We start from the raw sequence: 16,211 nt of genomic DNA on the forward strand, positions 1-16,211 counted from the left end.
TAATTTAAAGATATTGTGTGAAAGCTAAAGAGTTTAAATATAAAATAATGAGCTTTTATAAGTAATTTGTGACTCAATGATGAATTGAGTCATTATTCATTAGTAATATTTTTTTTATTTTATAAAATTTGACTTAGTTAAAATATTAATAATTACATCAATTTGGATAAAAATAAAATATTAGAAAATTCAAGAGTTCGAATGCTTGTGTTATATAAAAATCTAATGTCGGTGTGTCTGTATATATATACTATTAAATGTGATAATTTTTTATTTTATAAATTTTGATTTTTTTTAAAAAATAACAATTACAATAATTTGGATCAAAATAAAATGTTAGAAAGTCCAAGATTATCAAAGGTATAGTGGCTTATAAACCGTAATGGATAAGTGCATCCGCAATAGTGGGTTGTTATAACACTCATTAACTCATCAAAAATCGTGGGATCCATTGCCACATACTTATTACAACAACATATTTCTTTCACTCACATTCATTTTAACATTAAAACTCATTATTTATGAGTCACAGTGTCCAGTCAATCATCTTAAAATTTTTTAATATTAAATAAATATGTTATACAATATTCAAATCATTATTTCTAATTTTTAAAAATAATCTTACTTTTTCATAAAATAATTTTATTGATTTTAAAAAATAATATTATTGTTATTTAAATTTTTTTATCAAATAAAGTAGATGTTCGAAAGAAATACCACGACAGAAGAATTATTTAAACAAGACATGAACTACGATTTATTTAAAATTACAATATAATTAAAATGTTAAAAAAGTTAAAAAAACATAAAAATAAAAAATCCAAATCCTGTGAGTGGCTATTATAATGCTCACTCACAGTGGAAATGATGTTAACCCCATTGCGCATGCCCTGATGAGATATTACAGGAGATAAATTCGACGAGAGATTTAAAGAAAAAAGGAATGGAAGCTATTTATGTGAATTTAATTAAGGTTTCATCAAATTGATTTAAAATTATTTATTAAAATGTGTAGATATTTAATTAAATAGTAAAATGACGAAATTTATAAGATTCGGTGACTTGTGCCGTTGAAGTTTGAAATACTTCATCGAGCAATTTTAGTATAATTTCAAAGAGGAGATGTCTTATCAATATTCACAATAAAAAATAATATTTTAGTAGAAAAAGTAATATTTTTTCATGGATGACCCAAATAAGAGATATGTCTCACAAAATACGGTCCATAAGATCGTCTCACACAAATTTTCGTCAATTTTAAATTTTCAAATTCAAAATTTGTTTTTTTTTCTAAAAAAATGAATTTTAAATATAATTTTTAAATTTTAAATCAAACACACCAAAATTTTGTAAAAACATAGATTTTCAAATCTAATTTTAAACCTAATTCTACTTCTAGGTCTAAATTCAAAATTTTAAACATCCAATCACAATGTAAAAGTTGTTTGCCATTGCCCTGTTCCTCAAGATACCTCCTTGATTTCCCCGTCGGAGATTCACATATTTTTCCCGATCGCAATTTTAATCGATCCTTCATAAAATGTCTGAAACTACTTCACAAAATCAAATGCCATTGCCTAACGCTTTTACTGGATCCTACTTCCTCCAGGTTTGGCGCAACACTTCCCAAACCCTAACCCCTGAAAGTAAACACGAATTTGACGAGGATGGTGAGGAGTCTCCCACTACGCTAGATACCGTAAATAGCTCTGGTGGGTTTTCATTGGTAGGGCCCGACAAGTTTTCGGTATCGTATGCAAGCGTTAATTTACATGGGCACGACGTCGGAGTCGTGCAGGCGAATCGGGCCGCACCAATGAAGCGGCTGGTTTATTATTTTGAGATCTTAGTGAAGAATGCGGGTGCTAAGGGGCAAATTGCCATCGGATTTACCCCTCCTGCTTTCAAACTCCGTCGCCAGCCTGGGTATGTGTATTGTTTTATTATTCTTGTACGTGCGTCTATAGGATATTCATTACCAAGTGATTGCCACGTTTCCAGTTTGGGTGGAATAATTTCAAATTAAAATAAACTGCTATACCTGTTAAGAACTAAACCAGTGCATATGGTATAAAATATATATTGTAATATTTAGTTGTGACTACAATTTAGCTATTTCTCCTATTTTAGGTTAAAGTTCTCAAGTTTCACAATGTTGGAGTTCTTTTTATTGTATTCTAAAGTAATTGTTGATCCTTCTCTATCTGACAGATGGGAAGCAAATAGTTATGGATATCATGGGGATGATGGGTTAATTTATCGTGGACGCGGAAAGGGAGAGACATTTGGCCCAACTTTCTCAACTGGTGATACAGTGGGAGGTGGTATAAACTATGCTAAACAACAATTTTTTTTCACGTAAGAATTCATTCTTTGGGATTACTCATGAAGTTGGATGCTTTAGTATTTTATAGTGGGCTTGTTGGTTGAGAACAAAGTGTTCTCTAGCTCTTTTTAACTGGTTTCTTTGAAACATATCTTTATTTATTTGGGTTGGGCGTCATATTATTCATTTCTTGGGTTCGCTTGTGAATATTCTTTGATAATCATCTATGTAACAGGAAAAATGGAGCTATAGTAGGAACTGTTTATAAAGATATCAAGGGTCCGGTGTTTCCCACGGTTGCTGTTCACAGCCAGAGTGAAGAGTGCGTCATGACAATTATTACATTATTTGCATATATTTTTTTAATGTGAGCTACAAGAACATACGTCTTCTTTCCATTTGTTGCTCTAATATGATCTCCAAGTCAATGCGATAGCGAGTTTCCTTTAATAATTGAACTTCTTAAGGTCGCGCGTTGATCTATTTGTGACAGGATAACTGTTAACTTTGGAAAGGATCCATTTGTTTTCGATCTTAAAGTAAGTTTACCACCCATCTTCTTTTGTTCAATCATCAACGAGCCATCTTAGTTACTCGCCCACTGTCTTTTCCCTTATTATCTACTTGAATCATACTTACTTAATTCATGTTGTACGTGCTCATTTCTGTGAAGCATCCATCGATTTGCTAATACTGCCTTCCCATTTTAGGATCAGAATCATCATGTAGTACTAAAAATTTATTTACTTTTGATTTAAAGTGCGTATTTATTAATCAGGATATGAATTCAATTATTATCTACTGAACTCCCAATGTGAATGTTTGGCCTCTCAAATTGAGGTGAAAAATTAACCTACAGCCTCTGTGTTTTCTCAATGAAAGAATTTTCATAGATCGTTTTATTTCAATTACAAATCTGCTTGCATAATCCTTATTCATCATGTGCTGTAAGTTAGGGCATAAACTTTTTATAAAATGCCAATTTGCACGTTAATACATTTCGAGTGATTCAAATGCTACATTTCCTTATGGTCTCTTGTATTTGTCAAACCAAACAGGACATATGAAGCAGACCATAAATCAAGGCAGCAGATAGATATTGACAAAATCTCAGTGCCGCAGGATGCTGGTTATGGGTAAGTAAGAAACAACTATTCACAAATCGTTTCAAAATTTACAGTTGGTTTTTTTGAGTATTAATTCTCATTTTGAGGTCTCGCAAATGGTTTCCGCTTAATTATGCATACAAGATTCTAATTTTTTCTTTTCACCACGCTCTCTCCATTGAGTCACAATCCTATAAGACTCAGTCATTGGCAATAATTAACTTTTAAATTCTTAGTCATGTAGTGAGTGGCTTTTTCAAACATACAAAGAGCATACTGGTATTATTGGCTTGTTGGGTATTGGTGTTATCATTCGTAAAGAATCGGGTCAAAACATAAATGCTCTGTTTGGCTGGGCTTTAGGAGTTCAACTCTAGAGCCCAACCAGTATCTGGCTTCAAATTTCAAAGGTCTCAAGTTTTTTTACTCTACTGAAGTTCTCATCATGTCATATTTCAAATCAGCTATTTGCAACATAATGTCACACATTTTCTTCTTTTTCTATTTTCTTCTACCAAGTGGCGTAGCCACTTTCATTGGCCCGGGTGACCCCATTTTTTTAAAAAATTTTATATGTGAATTTTGGATAATTCTGTATTAATTTTACATTAGCCCAGGTGGTTCAATTTTAGAAATTAAAAGATTATAGAGTATCCAATCTTAGCCGGATAGTTCGAAATTCCTGGCTCCGCCGTTGCTTCTACTTATCATAAAACTATTCGTTTCCATGTATTCATCACACCATATCTCTTTTCACATATCGCATCAATTTCCATAATTTAAGTCCAAATACCATTTCAAAACCATTTTTTTACATTTTTCTCGAAACTTTTGAGTTGAGTAGGTTAAGCAAAACAAAACGCCACCAAATTCTTTGACAAATTTCATTTGTATTTTGTTTCAGAATAGTTCGGTCCTATTTACAACACTATGGGTATGAAGAAACACTTAAGCTATTCGACATGGCTAGTAAAAGTACGGTTCCTCCAATTTCTTTAGTATCAGAAATTGGCTGTGGTGAAGAAGATTCTGTGTATGCTCTGAATCAAAGGAGGACTCTTCGTCAGGTTCATGCCAAATAATATAACTGTTCACTGAAACTCGTTCATTGAAGTCACAATTTAGTTTATATTTTCTTAAGATTTCAGCAGGGACTGTCTTCTGCACTATTGAAGTTGAAAAATGCTTAGCGTCATTTTACTTTTTTTCTTCTACCTTTTTGCAAGGGTTGAAAATAGTTTTTGAGTTATATGCAGTTCCTAATGAAATTTAGTTTTTCCTCTTGTGGATTTAATAAGCAACTTAACAGAATATAACTGGAGCATGTTAGGTTTCATTGGTACGTGCACAACACAAATGCTCTTTCACTGTTCATTGGACATTCATTCAATCATTGTATGTTAGTTCGTGAAGTCATGGGCATTGATTCTTTATAGTTTGTCGTACTGCCTGGTTCATATGGCCTTGCGCTACAAATAGCACGTGCTTCGGTCTGTAGATGCCCTTAGACGCTCATTGTATCATTATGACTAGATGTAAATCAAAATTGGCTCCGTTATACTGAGTCTAAAAGGAATGGTGTCAGTTGATTGTTAATTTCATAACAACCAATATTTGTCTTAGCTTATTGGGCGTCAACTAATTTAGCTATCATGCGTGAGAGTTCAAGATGGGTTGTCATTTGTCTACTCCTAATATATTGGAGAAAATTCACGAAAAAGTGGTGGCTATAGGCAGGTTCGACTGGATCAGCCACAATTTTTTGACTAATTGCCTCTTGGAGAGAGATGAAAGTTTTGTTTTCCCATGGGTTTATTTATCATATTTGATTTGCAACTTTTGCACACGGATAGCAATTGATAGTATCCTCCTCTCGTTCATGTAGCTAATAAGGTGTGGCCGGGTTGATGATGCATTTGCAAAAATTCAGGAGTGGTATCCTCAAATTATTCAGGTAGCTTGGCTCGAGCCTTTTCTTTGTCAACTTAATGACATGGCATTTTTATTAATATTATTATATCTGTAGCTTCTTATGAATCTTATTGAGAACCGTTCTCTACTTTTTTCACCTTTACTCTCTCGAGACACCCCTCATCCTTAGCTGAAAATTTTCTGTTATTATTCTTTTGGCCTGATGTGTATCTCATAAAAACAGATTGACTCCACCTGAAATTTGGAATTGGTACGCTTGGCAATATCAATGGTTCAAAGATAAAAGAACTAATTGTTGATCTTTTGTGAAGAGGTCGAGTTTTAGTTTGAGTAGTTGGTGAATGGTGATAGATGCACCATATGAGTATTCTAGGATCTTCTGGTTTTATCTACACAAGACCATCTCCGAGAGTATTTATTTGCGTCCTTGTTTTTTTAAACTGATTGTCATGATTTATCTTTGCTATTGCTCCTTGTTCTCACATTATCTTCCTTTTCATTCAAGTTTTATCTTCCGATTGTCAATACTTAGTTTTAGTTTGCTGTTATGGCAATATCTTTTTGACTATTCTTAATGATTCTGTTGTTCTCTGCAGGATGATGCATCGATTATTTGCTTTTTGCTGCATTGTCAAAAATTTGTTGAGCTAGTTCGGGTAATTTTTTTTTCGTAATACTCTAACCTAGCTTAGGCATGTCATGGACTCATGGGTCTACGTTATTCACCCTTTTCTTTCCACGTGGGATTGTCTGCACTTAAGATTTTGATGCTAAAAAGTGATGATTTGGTTTTTACCACACCTTGCCCATATTTGATGTAGAAACTTGTCAGTATGCTTATATGTCAGTGCTTTTCTGGAGTATCCTATAATCAGTCTGAAGTGGATCACTAATCAATTGCAAGACTAATGATGAAGCTTAACCAGGATAAAAGAATAGAGCTGCCATAACCTTATATTGTGTATCTTTTCCTTTAGGTTGTGTTTGGAATGACTTGAAATCAAATCCATTATTTCCATTTTTTTGATTGTTTAGATGGACTAAATCAGTAATTTTAAAATCCACTATATATAAAGTTAAGCATTTTTTTATAGTATTTGTGATAGGTTTCAAATGATACTTTTCTTGAGTATATTTGAAATTCGTTCTTCGAATCCCCTTCAAATCAAATCTCTTCCTATAAATCAAATCCTTCCATCCAAATGTTATCTTGTATTTTTTTCCTGTTTTATTTATCCAAATGCTATCTTATATATTTTTCCTATTTTATTGTGCAGTTTTTAAAAAAGCATAGCAGTGTTGGCCCGTAGCGTTTTTTCCTGTCATAGCACAGCGTAAATAGCACATAGTGTAAGCTATTCACTCGTGCACATCAATTAGCTAATTTATTTAATTTAAAAATATAGAAACTTTTATAAGTAAATAAGTGAGATAATTAGCCATAAAACCATAATAATTCATCTTTACATGCCAAAATAAGTCAATCTAAAGAGCCAAATCAGATCTAGGGTTCCAACTTCGCCTCTGAAATCGGCTCTGAACACTTGGACACCGAGTTATTCGCTTGGAAGTCTGAAATCAGCTCTGAAATTTATTTTTTGGCTTAAATCTGCCAATTTATGGCGCTATGTGGCTCTCGCTCTCCATAATGCGCTATAGTGCGCTATTTAAAACTCTGATTTTGGGGCAGGACCGTTTTGGTATTATTTTGGTATTATTTTTGTATCTGCTCTTTTCCTCTTTTAAAGTCAGCGTGCATCCATTATTTTACGAAGAAAAATGAATTTATACTTTAAAAAAGGATGTCATTAAAGAAATTAGGAATTAATATTTAAGTGGTCAGTTAAATATGATTAGCCTAAAATTTAATTCTTCATTTTTTATTTCATAGTCCAACTCAATGCTTTATATTAAGAGTTTTTTAATCTAGAATTATTTGAATAATTATGTTTGAATATGCAGTTTATTCTTCTCCTTTTTGGAAAAGGGAGAATTTAGCCTCGTATATAAGAGTGACAATTTTCCCCAGAAATTCTGATTTTTTATTTTTCTGAATTTGTGTCAGGGTGGAAAGCTAGAGGAAGCTATTCTTTATGGCAGAAGGGAGTTTCATAAGTTCAAGATTTCATCAGATTTTGATGACTTAGTTAAGGTAGAGTGAAGAAGACTTGATGTTTTACTTTAATCTCTGACACGCGCAGTTACTAATGTTTGTGGCCGTATGTTCTTCATAAACTGCTTACATGAACCTATTGACTGTTAGCTTGTGTGTTTCCTAAGGATCCATTGTAGCAAACAATTTTATACAAGCTATCTTTGTTGAGACCAATTTGAGAAGTTCGCTTATTGGCTTTTCTCCTCGCGAGTGTTATTTGGTGCATACCTAGATTTTTACCTCTAGGATGTGGAGTTGGCTTTGGTGGCCATATGATGTTGACATCGGCTGGACAGAACCCCTAGAGCATTTTTTGTGAGAAAAGATGCAGGAAAATTGCTACATAGGATATGGCTTACTTGTCCGGTTGACTGTGTTGTGTTGGTTGTCCATGTTACAAATCCCTTTTGCCTTCTGTTTTGGCACGAGGATGGATTTTGAACCACTGTTTGTTTTATGACTTTAGCTATGTGTTTCTTCTCCTGCCAGGATTGTGCAGCATTGCTAGCTTATGAACAACCACACAAATCCTCTGTTGGATATCTTCTTCGTGATTCTCAACGGGAGCTGGTGGCTGATGCAGTCAACGCCATGATTTTGTCAACTAATCCAAACACGAAAAACTCTAGACTTAACATGCTTTCATCTCTTGAGATGCTAATAAGACAGCTTACAGCTTGCTTCTTAGAGAAAAGGTCCTTGAATGGAGATCAAGGCGAGGGTTTCCATCTGCACAGAATTCTTGAGAGTGGTAAGAAGTGATTCAACATACTATGACGACTCAAGTGTAAATAGATATATAAGTTCAGTCAAATCTTTCAGAATTCCGCAGCCCATTATAAAACCATTGTAGATGGACTGACACAACTGGAAACCTTTTAACTCTCCTCATTTGCAATAGTGTTTTTATTTCTCATGGAATTGTTTTCATTTTGTTGTTTATTTATTATGTTCACATCCCAGAATAGCAAAATGAATGGTGTTAATCTACTTCTCATTTGTTAATCTACTTCTCATTTTACGTTAAGAGATCTGTGCAATTTTATTTAGATCGTAGTGCATAACGTGGATTGTTATCGGAATTTGAATCATTTTTATTTTAGTTCTCTTGGCAGAGGAAAATATTTTGTATTTGTACACTATTTTCATCTATAGGTAATGATGTGTTCCATTGTGTTGTGTTCACGACATGTCTTCTTTGGGTGCGTCTCAAATAAACAATAATAATAATAAAAAAAGTGATGCGATGTGGTGTAACCTAGCTGTCTTCTGCTGCGGAGTTCAGGATCGGATGGATTGATAATTGTTGAATTTTATGTTATGTTATTAACACAATTATATATTAACTTTTGGTAAGTTTGTTTCAAATTAAAAAGATAGTTGGTTCTAACATGTATATAATTTTTTTTTGAATTTGATTGATTGAATTATATTTATTTATATTTTTATTATTGTTTAAAATTTCATATTTTATAATTAATATTATTAAATCTCATATCATATTTAATTATATAAATATTATAACTAAATCAAAATTTAAATATTCATATATTATGTTATATGCACGTGTGTTATAAAAAATGATTATATTTAATCAATAAATAAAGTATAGGATATGTATGTCTATCGATGCCGCCTGTAAGCTGTGGCAAGAATTCGTGTTGTCTCCATTCATTTAGTCCAAACCCTAAAGACCGCTGCTTTCTCCACTCCCCAAAAACCCTTTGGCGTCTCAAAACCTTTGTTTTCCTACATATAAGCTAACTCAGATATATTGTTTGGATTTGTGGGTGTGAGATGCGCCGCAGCGATGCAGAAGTTGCTGAGCAGAACTCCCTGTGCCCCTGGCCCCCCTATTTTATCCGTTAACACTCTGCCCTTTCATGCTTCTTGCTTTTTCTCTTCTGGGTTTTTCAGCGGTGCCTCCAATTTGGTCCCAAAAATGTCGTCCTCCGCTTCCGCTCTCCGTCACCCTCATCAACACACCCATTTTCAGAGAAGCCCCTTTTCCACCTCGACAACTCAGAGCCTCAGGGTTATGAGAATTTCCGCCTCCGGTTTATGGGCTGACAACTGCTGGAGCTTTCTTTATGGTTGCAATTTGGTGCCTTCGAGGGCTTGGGTTGTTTTGGAGAAGAACGCTTATGGTTGTACTGTTGGGTGCAGACTGAGGGCGGGGTTTACTACGCTTGCCGAAAATTCGGGTAATGGAGGTGAGTTATCCCCGGATGGCGGGAATGATGTAGAAAATGTGAAAGTGGCGGCTGAGGAGAGACGGGTGCTGCGGAGGCGAGGCGGGATTAGTGGTGGTGATGGAGTGGTGTTGTTGTCGAGCCCTGATTTGTTGAAGATTCCAGGAGTAGGACCAAGAAATTTGAGGAAGCTGGTCGATAAAGGTTTTGAAGGTGTTGCTGAGCTCAAACAGCTTTACAAAGAGAAGGTACATAATTAACATTAGTATTTATGTTCAAGAGGTTTAGTTATTTTGTTTATCCCTGTGTTGTAGATTTGGATTTTGTGAATCTGTAATTAAATTCTATGTGAGGAGTTGGATTTGTTTTAGTGGCCTTCCACTGTTGGTGAAATGGAAGTAATGGAAAGACGGAAGCTTGCGGTTATTGGCGGCATTTCCTTACGATTGGTGACCTGATTTTGATTTTTTAAAATGAATCGAAGTTAAACACAAAGTTAAACGGGAAAAAAAAGTAAGTTCTTTAGCTGGCTTGGTACAAAGTATTTTGTAAAGGAGGAATATCATTTTAGGCTGTTGGAGAATGTTTACCAACTTTCAAAATTTTTTAACAAGTGTGTGGGGATTGTAGTAAATATACGAGTAAAGATGTTTTTCTTAGATTGCTTTGACGACATAATGCATATTTTTGTTGCAGTTCTTTGGAAAATCCAGTCAGAAAATGGTGGAGTTCTTACAGAGTTCTGTTGGAATCATACACAAACACCATGCTGAGAGTATAACTACGTTTATCAAGGAGAGTGTGGACGAAGAGCTGAAGGAGAATGATTTGAAGCTGGTCCAAAAGAAGCGCATCACTTTTTGCGTGGAAGGAAATATCAGTGTTGGAAAGACCACGTTTTTGCAAAGAATAGCCAATGAAACACTAGAGCTAAGAGATCTTGTGGAGATTGTTCCCGAACCCATTGACAAGTGGCAAAATGTTGGTCCGGACCACTTCAATATTTTAGATGCATTTTATGCTGAGCCAGAGAGATATGCCTATACCTTCCAAAACTATGTGTTTGTGACAAGAGTTATGCAGGAAAGAGAGTCATCTGGTGGTATCAAACCACTCAGACTGATGGAGAGAAGTGTCTTCAGTGATAGAATGGTAAGCGTCTACCTTTTATTAATCCTGCTTTCATTATCTTATTGAACATGAAGAAATGCTTTTCTTTTCCTTTGGTCTATCTCTAGTTATGCTGCTTTTTTTCCCTGCGATTTTTTTACTTTTTTCCCAGTGTATATTTTTGGGATAATATCAATGCTTAATATATTTTGGTATGGTGGGATATTTCCATGAAAAATGGCAGTTTGTTTTGACAATCAAATATTAGAAGCAGCCAGGAAAATTTTGATCAACCATAACGTGCATCAGTTATTTGGGGTAATTGGCCACTCAAAATAATCGTGTCATCCACTGAATCCATGTCCCAAGAGTTCTGCACGTTCTCTGAACTCAAGTCTCTGCTTTCTAGTGAAGCAACAGTGTTTTTGTTGGGTTATTTTAGCCTTGCTGATATTGTATTTTGTTTTGAAGGTCTTTGTGAGAGCCGTGCACGAGGCAAAGTGGATGAATGAGATGGAGATCAGCATTTACGACTCGTGGTTCGATCCCGTTGTTTCAAGTTTGCCTGGTCTTATCCCTGATGGTTTTATTTATCTGCGTGCAAGCCCTGATACTTGCCACAAGCGTATGATGCTGCGAAAGAGAGAAGAGGAAGGTGGAGTGTCTCTAAAATATTTACAAGACTTGCATGAAAAGCATGAAAGCTGGCTTTTCCCCTTCCAAAGTGGAAATCACGGAGTGCTGTCTGTGAGTAAGGTAACCAACTGCATAGACTGGAGCTTACATCCCAAGATAAGGGATCGCGTGTTTTATTTGGATGGCGATCATTTGCACTCAAGCATCCAAAAGGTATAGTCTATGCTTGATTTTGACTTTATTCTACAAATAATTGTTGCATTGAATTTTGAACTTACTTTTGATTGGTGATGAGTAGGTTCCTGCCTTGGTTCTTGACTGCGAGCCAGACATTGATTTTAGCAGAGACACAGAAGCAAAGGAGGAGTATGTTATCTTCCCTGTTCTTTTATGCGTACTTTGGATATTTGTTTCAGGATGTTTTTAATTGATGCTGTCTCAACCCTCAAAGTTGCTCTTTGCTTTTAATTCGAGGGTCTAATCTTTATTTTAATCCGCCTACCATAATTATCTTGTATGATCATCATCTCTATTTCCATATTCTTGGGACATACTTAGGCATGAAGATGACTTTGATTTCGGTAAAAGTTGGCTGCACGCGAGGATATCATCACCAAGAATGCTAGTATCGTTGCTTCATTAAATATTTCCCCAGACAGCATCTGATGATATTTTGATTCGATCACTTCTCATTTTGTTACTTGCAATATTGTTGCTGGTGCAGGTATGCCCGCCAAGTTGCAGAATTTTTCGAATTTGTGAAGGTAAACAAAGAAATTTCTGCTTCAAATACTGGTGAAGATGCCACAAAGAGCAATCATCCTCAAGTGTTGCTGCCACACAATGGAAATTTGTGGATGCCTGGCACACAGCCTTTCCCAAGTTCAGCCCTCAAGTCTTTGGATTTTAGACGATCCCCCACCACCCCGTTTTCTCCTCAGTGATGTTAACTCTTTAGTCGGATCTGTGCATGTAAAAATCTGTAAGCTAGCTAGCTTGTTATTTAACCACTAGATTTAGTGTGCAAAGACGGCTGTAATATAATGTGAATTGTGGTTCCTTGTGAAATTAATTAGCTTTTCAATGTCTGTCAAATTTGGAAGATATGGTGTGGTTCCAATGAACATGAAATGCCCATGGTTCTGTATGATCTTCCATTCTTCTTTTTAATTTTTAAAAAAATATTGACTAAGAAGTAATAATAATTATACAATTGATTATTTCATTATGTCATTAATGCCTATCCAAAATAATATTAATAATAAGTGTCATCGATACAATTTATGTAGTACGATTTCAAAATTCAAAGCTTCATGACTGCCTTTACCTGTTTACCACAATGGGTCAATGTTTTAATTGTTCTTGAGAGAATATATTCTTATACTTCAGTTTTTTTTTTTATATTTATTGTGTTATACTAGAAAATTAGTTCCACGTAACTGTCTGTCTGTCCATGTTATAAGACTAATATTCTCTTGAGGAGTTATCTTGTATCTTTAACACTACTGATATTCACAATAAAAAGTAATAATTTTTCATAGATGACTCAAATAAAAGATATTTTCACAAAATACGACCCGTGACACCGTCTCACACAAGTTTTTGTCTATATTTTTATCGTTCCTACTCTAATTGACTATCTTATTTCATTTTATTGATTTTAATTAGCATAAAATTTAATTTTTAATCTCGTAATTTGCATTTTTATCAATTTTTGTCATGTTATTAATCAATTTGCGTTCTTAATATATTAATTTACATTTTTTCCCGATATCGGTAAATTTTTTGCCCAAAATTGAAATTGACCACGGTAGATTTTAGTGGGAACATAGCACATGTGACTTTTTTTTTTTAAAAAAGAACAATCCACCTAAGCAAATGAAATTAAAAAAAAAAAAAGTCCACGTGATCTTAAAAATAAAAATATCTACATCAAGTAACCAAAGCTTGAAATCTGCATTTTTTGAGTTTTTTTCCCCATTTCATTTGCTTATGTTGAATTTTTTAAAAAAACTACACACTAATTTTCTACCAAAAATCAAGATCCACAGATTAATTTTCTACCTTCAACATATCCGGACAAAAAAAGACCGAAATAGAAAAAAAAAAAAAACAAGTTACTATCCCTAAGGTTGGAAATTGACTCATAACTGATAATATCATAACATGACTAAATTAAAAAAATATGCAAAATACGATATCAAAGAGTACTTTTCCCTTTTATTTGGACTGTTTTATATATATTAAACTTCTTCTATCTTGTTTTTCTTAGCGAATCAAAAATTTAGAGATTGTTGATGAAAATTTGATCAAACAATAATAAATTAGCCATCTCCAAATAGATATTGAAGAAAATTAATCTGAAAACTTCTTTCATTGCCTCTTAAAAAATCATCTTTTTCTCAGTCGAAGGAAAATTCAAATATGAAAGTCAAGCCAATTTTTATTAATAGTTGGGCTTTCTTTTTAAAAATGGTTTTGGGTGTCGGCCCATATATTAGCCCAACACATGAAGCCCAAAATAGTTGTTCACACGCCGAGCACCAATTACCCTTTTCCCGTACCATTTCCTTCTTCGATTCTGCCTCGCAGGAAATTGAAGACACAAATCAGAAGCAGATTCTCTTGTTTTGATTTTGCGTTGAAATTTTTGATTTAAGTGAGGAATGGCAATGAACAACGGATTGAAATCGTGTGCATCCAAGCTGCTATGTTCTTCCACACAACCATTTCTCGCTAAATCAGGTTTCCGCCTTGGCTCTTTACGCTTTTCCGCATCGTATTTGTTGTTTATTCAATATACCGTGAAAAAAATCAGTTCTTTATGATTGATTCATTGTTTGCTCCGATCTTTTTATGGGTTCTTTATCTTATTTTTTCTGATCTGTTGTTTCAGCGTCTAGATTAATTTTATCCTGCCCATTGGTGGTGAATTTCGGTATAGGTCATGAGTATGTTCATATTTCAATGGTTAAATTTTGTAGATATATAATTTCAAAGACCTAAATTTTGCTGTATCGGATGACATTATAGTGTGCACAAACCATCTTCAGAAGTTGATATATCGCCGATGAAAAGTCTTATTAGATCCTATTGTCCATCAATGTCCGTGTAAATCTTGAATTTACTCTATAAGTTGTTTTCTTGCCCAACAGATTTCGCTTTTTATCAACTAATTCACTAATTACTACGGAGTACGGATATCTCCTTCCATTTATCAATTGGATTCAACAATTTATACCAAAATTAAATTTCATCACCTATATAGTACTTTTTATCCCCCTGTGAGCTGCATGACCACTTATATTACTACTAACTAACTTCCAATACGACCTGCCTTCCTCCTCTCACTTCCATTGAAACGTGGCCATTACCCAATCATGATTTATTTACAAGTTCCCTTTTAGCTACTTGCTCCAGCATCATATCGAGCTGATTGCTCTTCTGGGTACATTCCACTAGAGCACCAAAGGATGCTGCTTTTAGCTATATTTGACTCGTGGAGTTGTGTCGTTTGTTGTACTCTGACAGTTAACAGGGGCATTCACTCAACTGGGGTAAAGAAAATGGGAGGAGGACATGGTCATGACGAGCCATTCTACCTTCACGCAAAGCATATGTACAACTTGGACAGGATGAAAAATCAGAAACTGACAATGACTCTTGGGGTACTTACAGCATTTAGTATTGGCGTTGGTGTCCCAATTTATGCTGTCATATTTCAGCAGAGGAAGACTGCATCAGCCTAAAATTTTCTTTTAAATTTTCCTTTCCTGCAATAACAGATACGTTCAGAAGGCATGAGTTACCATTTCATTGAATTGCTCGGTTTTCTGATTTCACTTTGCTGCCTGCTGTTTATCATCTTTGTAAGTCTGAAAATAGTAATTTTTTTCTGTTTTATCAATAAAATTTCTTGGATCTGTATATGTTTGTATTCATTCTTAGGGGGTGTTTTCCATCCGTGAAGTGCAAACAAACATTACCAGTCTTATTTTTATTTCTTTCTAAAAAATGAATCCGAAGTCCTTAACGGTAGTTGTATTAAGAATAGTACACACTTGATGGGTGTCATCTTTGTGAGTGCAAAGGTGTATCATTTCTTATAAGACTTCAGCCAAGTTCTTTGAAATACTCGTGAAATCATGAAGTTGCACAGATAATTAATTGTACTGAACCGAGTTGAACTCCATTTATACATGTAGCTAAATAGAAATAGCTAACTGTACAGAAATTACATGTTCATCACTTGGTTAACAGCTATTTCATTTGCGGTGTAACTCTGCAAGTTATTAACTTATTGTAAAGGCTCAAAGAATTGCTATGTTTCACCAGTTAAGGACATACATGAATCATGCATATGGGAATGTCGTCCGTTTATTTTCTATTTGTTTCTTGTGGATTCAACGAAAATACAAGCATGTTGCTCTAACAGTTGTCCTTCATTTGGCCTCCTCATCTTTGTTGCCTATGTGCCTATAGTGTCGTGGTGTAGAGCATGGAGAAGACAATCACCTCTAAGTAAAACAATGAAATTTATCATGAATAGGTTTTTTGAATATAATGTGCAAGTTATGCTTCACCGAAATGTTTGATATTATCACATGCTTGCCTCCGTTTCAATTACATTCCCGGCACCACACCGACTATTTTGTACATGGAGAAGTACTTCATAGCTAGCATTTTATGTTTGATAAAATTGAAGCGAGCCTTCGGAAAGTAGGTTCATCGCAAGGAAGAATGATTCTACCACT

General features: G+C 34.5%; 3 protein-coding genes across 4 annotated transcripts; all 3 read left to right on the forward strand.

The window, feature by feature from the left end:
- Nucleotides 1–1,412: 1,412 nt before the first annotated feature.
- Nucleotides 1,413–8,509, forward strand: LOC142534058 (ran-binding protein M homolog). 2 transcript variants are annotated; one of them, XM_075640968.1, is made up of 10 exons: nucleotides 1,413–1,926; nucleotides 2,212–2,358; nucleotides 2,562–2,648; nucleotides 2,820–2,866; nucleotides 3,387–3,461; nucleotides 4,330–4,499; nucleotides 5,318–5,386; nucleotides 5,961–6,020; nucleotides 7,430–7,516; nucleotides 8,009–8,509. In XM_075640968.1, the coding sequence occupies exons 1-10, from the start codon at nucleotides 1,541–1,543 to the stop codon at nucleotides 8,279–8,281; spliced, it is 1,401 nt and encodes a 466-aa protein (XP_075497083.1). In that variant the 5' UTR covers nucleotides 1,413–1,540; the 3' UTR covers nucleotides 8,282–8,509. The 2 variants fall into 2 exon arrangements, with proteins under 2 accessions (XP_075497083.1, XP_075497084.1); XM_075640969.1 differs by having other exon boundaries at nucleotides 1,414–1,926; nucleotides 3,387–3,462; nucleotides 4,337–4,499.
- A 635-nt stretch (nucleotides 8,510–9,144) lies between these two features.
- LOC142534045 (uncharacterized) lies at nucleotides 9,145–12,552 on the forward strand. Its single transcript, XM_075640948.1, has 5 exons — nucleotides 9,145–9,959; nucleotides 10,408–10,863; nucleotides 11,293–11,670; nucleotides 11,756–11,823; nucleotides 12,182–12,552. The coding sequence occupies exons 1-5, from the start codon at nucleotides 9,330–9,332 to the stop codon at nucleotides 12,399–12,401; spliced, it is 1,752 nt and encodes a 583-aa protein (XP_075497063.1). The 5' UTR covers nucleotides 9,145–9,329; the 3' UTR covers nucleotides 12,402–12,552.
- Nucleotides 12,553–13,989: 1,437 nt separating this feature from the next.
- On the forward strand, nucleotides 13,990–15,384 carry LOC142534080 (uncharacterized). Its single transcript, XM_075640985.1, has 2 exons — nucleotides 13,990–14,202; nucleotides 14,989–15,384. The coding sequence occupies exons 1-2, from the start codon at nucleotides 14,124–14,126 to the stop codon at nucleotides 15,204–15,206; spliced, it is 297 nt and encodes a 98-aa protein (XP_075497100.1). The 5' UTR covers nucleotides 13,990–14,123; the 3' UTR covers nucleotides 15,207–15,384.
- Nucleotides 15,385–16,211: the final 827 nt, after the last annotated feature.

The sequence above is a fragment of the Primulina tabacum genome, unplaced genomic scaffold, assembly GCF_025594145.1.
Source record: "Primulina tabacum isolate GXHZ01 unplaced genomic scaffold, ASM2559414v2 Contig104, whole genome shotgun sequence".
Lineage (NCBI taxonomy): Eukaryota > Viridiplantae > Streptophyta > Magnoliopsida > Lamiales > Gesneriaceae > Primulina > Primulina tabacum.